Consider the following 2,514-nt stretch of genomic DNA (forward strand, 5'->3'; position numbering starts at 1 on the left):
CCCCCCATCATTCCACCCCTCCTGAGAATGGGATTTTGCACCATCTCTGTTGACAGCTGGGGAAACTGAGGTGACGCAGGTCAGGAGGTTTGTCCAGGGCCACCCAGTAAGTTGTCGTATGATTAGTAATAGCCACCTTTGAACCCTGGGGTTGAATGGAGACCTCATGAGATCACTTCAGGCAGAGTCTGGGGGTCCAGGCTGCCCCAGGAGACTGACAGCTTCAGGCAGAAAGTCAAATCCACCGCCACCCTGATGCCCAGGACTCATGCCCATCTAGGTCAGGCTAGAAGCCCCAGGCTCTGAGCTCTGTCAAGGGTCATTCCTCAGCCTGGCTCGGGGTGGGGGGGAGGGGGGGAGGGAGGTGGTTGGAGAGGTGACATTTTGAGGGGCATCTGGAATCAGGATGAATCTCAGCATTGTGGTCCCTGAGCTTGGCTGAGGGCAGGCCCAGAGCCCGAGTGGGGCGGGAGCGAAGAAGAATTTATCCTGGAGCTCTGAGCGTCCTGGAGGAGCTCGCAGTCAGGAACGGGCTGGCAGGAGAGACTGAAGTGACGTGTGTTTGATCAGAGGAGAAAAGGCTGCTCCTGGCTGTGGACAGGGCGCTCCAAAGACGTAGGGGACCAGCGCAGAGCACCCTGTTGGGAGGGGCTCATGTGATGGGGTTGGGGATGTACTGGGAGGGATGTGGAGTCAAAGGGGACAGGGGAGTGAGGGAGTGGTGGCAAGCTGGGAAGGGTGGGGAGCAGGGGAGGGAGTGAAGGGGTCAGCGCTGGGTGGTATATAAAAGACTCCTTGGAACTTGAGATGGGATGGAAGGGGTGGGGCAGGAAGTCCAGGAGCCAGCTGGGGAGGTGGTCCAGGAGGGGAAGAGGATCCTGAAGGAGGAGGTGGAGGGAGGACTTGGGTGACAGGTAGGTGTGAGGACTGAGGCAGGAGGACCCTGGAACTGTCCTGGTGGGCAAGTGTTGGGACTCAAAGAGCCAAGGGAGACCCTGCTGAGAAGAGACTGCTGCCTGCTGGAGGGGGGAAGGTGGGAAGGGGGTGGGAGCGGGGGGCTCAGCTTGCTCCTACCCTGACTGTCCTCCCTCCATACCAGCCCTGATGGAGCCCAGTTCTCCCTCACCCCTCCCATGATTAGAACCAGTAGTGTTGGCTGCAGGGCACAGACAGGGAGGATCTCCCGACGCCCCCGTGCGCACCTCACTGACCACACATTAAGAAGAAATATCAGCAATAACATAGCTTTATTTGTAGCTTAAAGATGGGGCGGGGTTTGGGGTGGTGGGGCCCGGAAGATGAGAGAATTGGGGGTGATGACACTGATACTGATCCCTCGGAGAAGCCGCCCTCGGGCCGTTAGATTTTGCCAGCGAAAGTCCCGTCCTTGATCTCGGTCCAGCGCTGCACCTGGGGTGGGGTGGGGGGTAGGATGGAGGAAGGTGGGGAGCGGGCGCTTGCTCAACTCAGCCGGCCCATCCACCCTCGCCCGGCCCGTCTGTGCGCTGCCCCTCTGTCCGCTCACCCAGCTCATGGGGCACAGCGCGTGGAACACGCGGAAGTAATACTCGCAGGGCTGTGTGCTTTTCCCGCGGCGCCTCATCCTCTTGACGCAGGGATGGTAGTCTGCCGAGTGGGGCGGGGGGGGGGGGGAAGGAGCGGGCAGGTGGGCGGGGTCGCAAGCACGCCCCGCCCCCTCCACGCCAAGGCCGCGCCCTCCAGAAAGGTCCAGCTGCAGACCCGCCTCCTCCCCGCAAGGCCTCGTCTATTCCGTCACCCCACCCTTCCGTGACTTGATCGCAAGCCTCCAGAATAGGCCCCGACCTTCCACTGATCGGTCCCGCCCTATCATACAAGGCCCCTCCCCTCCCAGGTAGGTCCCGCCCCTTCAGACCGTGGTCCACTCCACCTCCCACCCCAACGGTCTCCGCCCCCGCGGCGAGTCCAGGACCCTCTTCTCGTCCTCAGGTGGGGCGCGCCCCTTCCTGCCTCCCACCTTCTCTCACCCGCTCCCCCTAACTTGGCCTGCGAGGTTTTACCCAGCAAGTTCTGGTAACAGTTACAGGTCTGGTTCTGCTTGGGGAAGCGCGGGTCGAAGGGTGCCGTTGGCCATCTCCCCTTTCAGGGCTTTGGGCAATCAATACCCAACATCCACGAAGGCGGCGTCTCCTGCGGGGAGGGATGGGGTTCTGTGGGGCCTAGGAGGCGCCCCTCGCTCCGACCCGCACTCAGCTCCTGACCCCCACCACGAAACCCAGCCCCCGTTCCCACCCGTCCTGCCCTCACCAGGCTGATGTCAGCGGGTCACTGGCTCAGCTGTGCTTGTGGCTCCGTCCGGGGACATCCTTGCTTCTGAGTCTCGAGGGTCCCAGCCCAGGAAAAACACGACCCTGCCGGTCGGATTGGCTGGGACCCCCGGAGCCCCAGCCAATGGACGCCGTTGCGCCGTTGCGTTGGGACGCGGGGCGGGGTCGGTGTGGACCCGCCTCACCCGCCGCGACTCCCACCTCCGGC

The 2,514-nt window shown here is 62.8% G+C and overlaps 1 protein-coding gene across 1 annotated transcript; it reads right to left on the bottom strand.

Moving 5' to 3' along the window:
• Window positions 1–1,104: 1,104 nt before the first annotated feature.
• Window positions 1,105–2,166, bottom strand: LOC101274306 (golgi associated RAB2 interactor family member 5B). Its single transcript, XM_004283295.4, is given in 3 exon segments — window positions 1,105–1,410; window positions 1,526–1,626; window positions 2,040–2,166. Coding segments are annotated over 3 exon segments (264 nt in total). The 5' UTR covers window positions 2,152–2,166; the 3' UTR covers window positions 1,105–1,359.
• Between the last annotated feature and the right edge of the window lie 348 nt (window positions 2,167–2,514).

This window comes from Orcinus orca, chromosome 20 (assembly GCF_937001465.1).
Source record: "Orcinus orca chromosome 20, mOrcOrc1.1, whole genome shotgun sequence".
NCBI classification, from domain to species: domain Eukaryota; kingdom Metazoa; phylum Chordata; class Mammalia; order Artiodactyla; family Delphinidae; genus Orcinus; species Orcinus orca.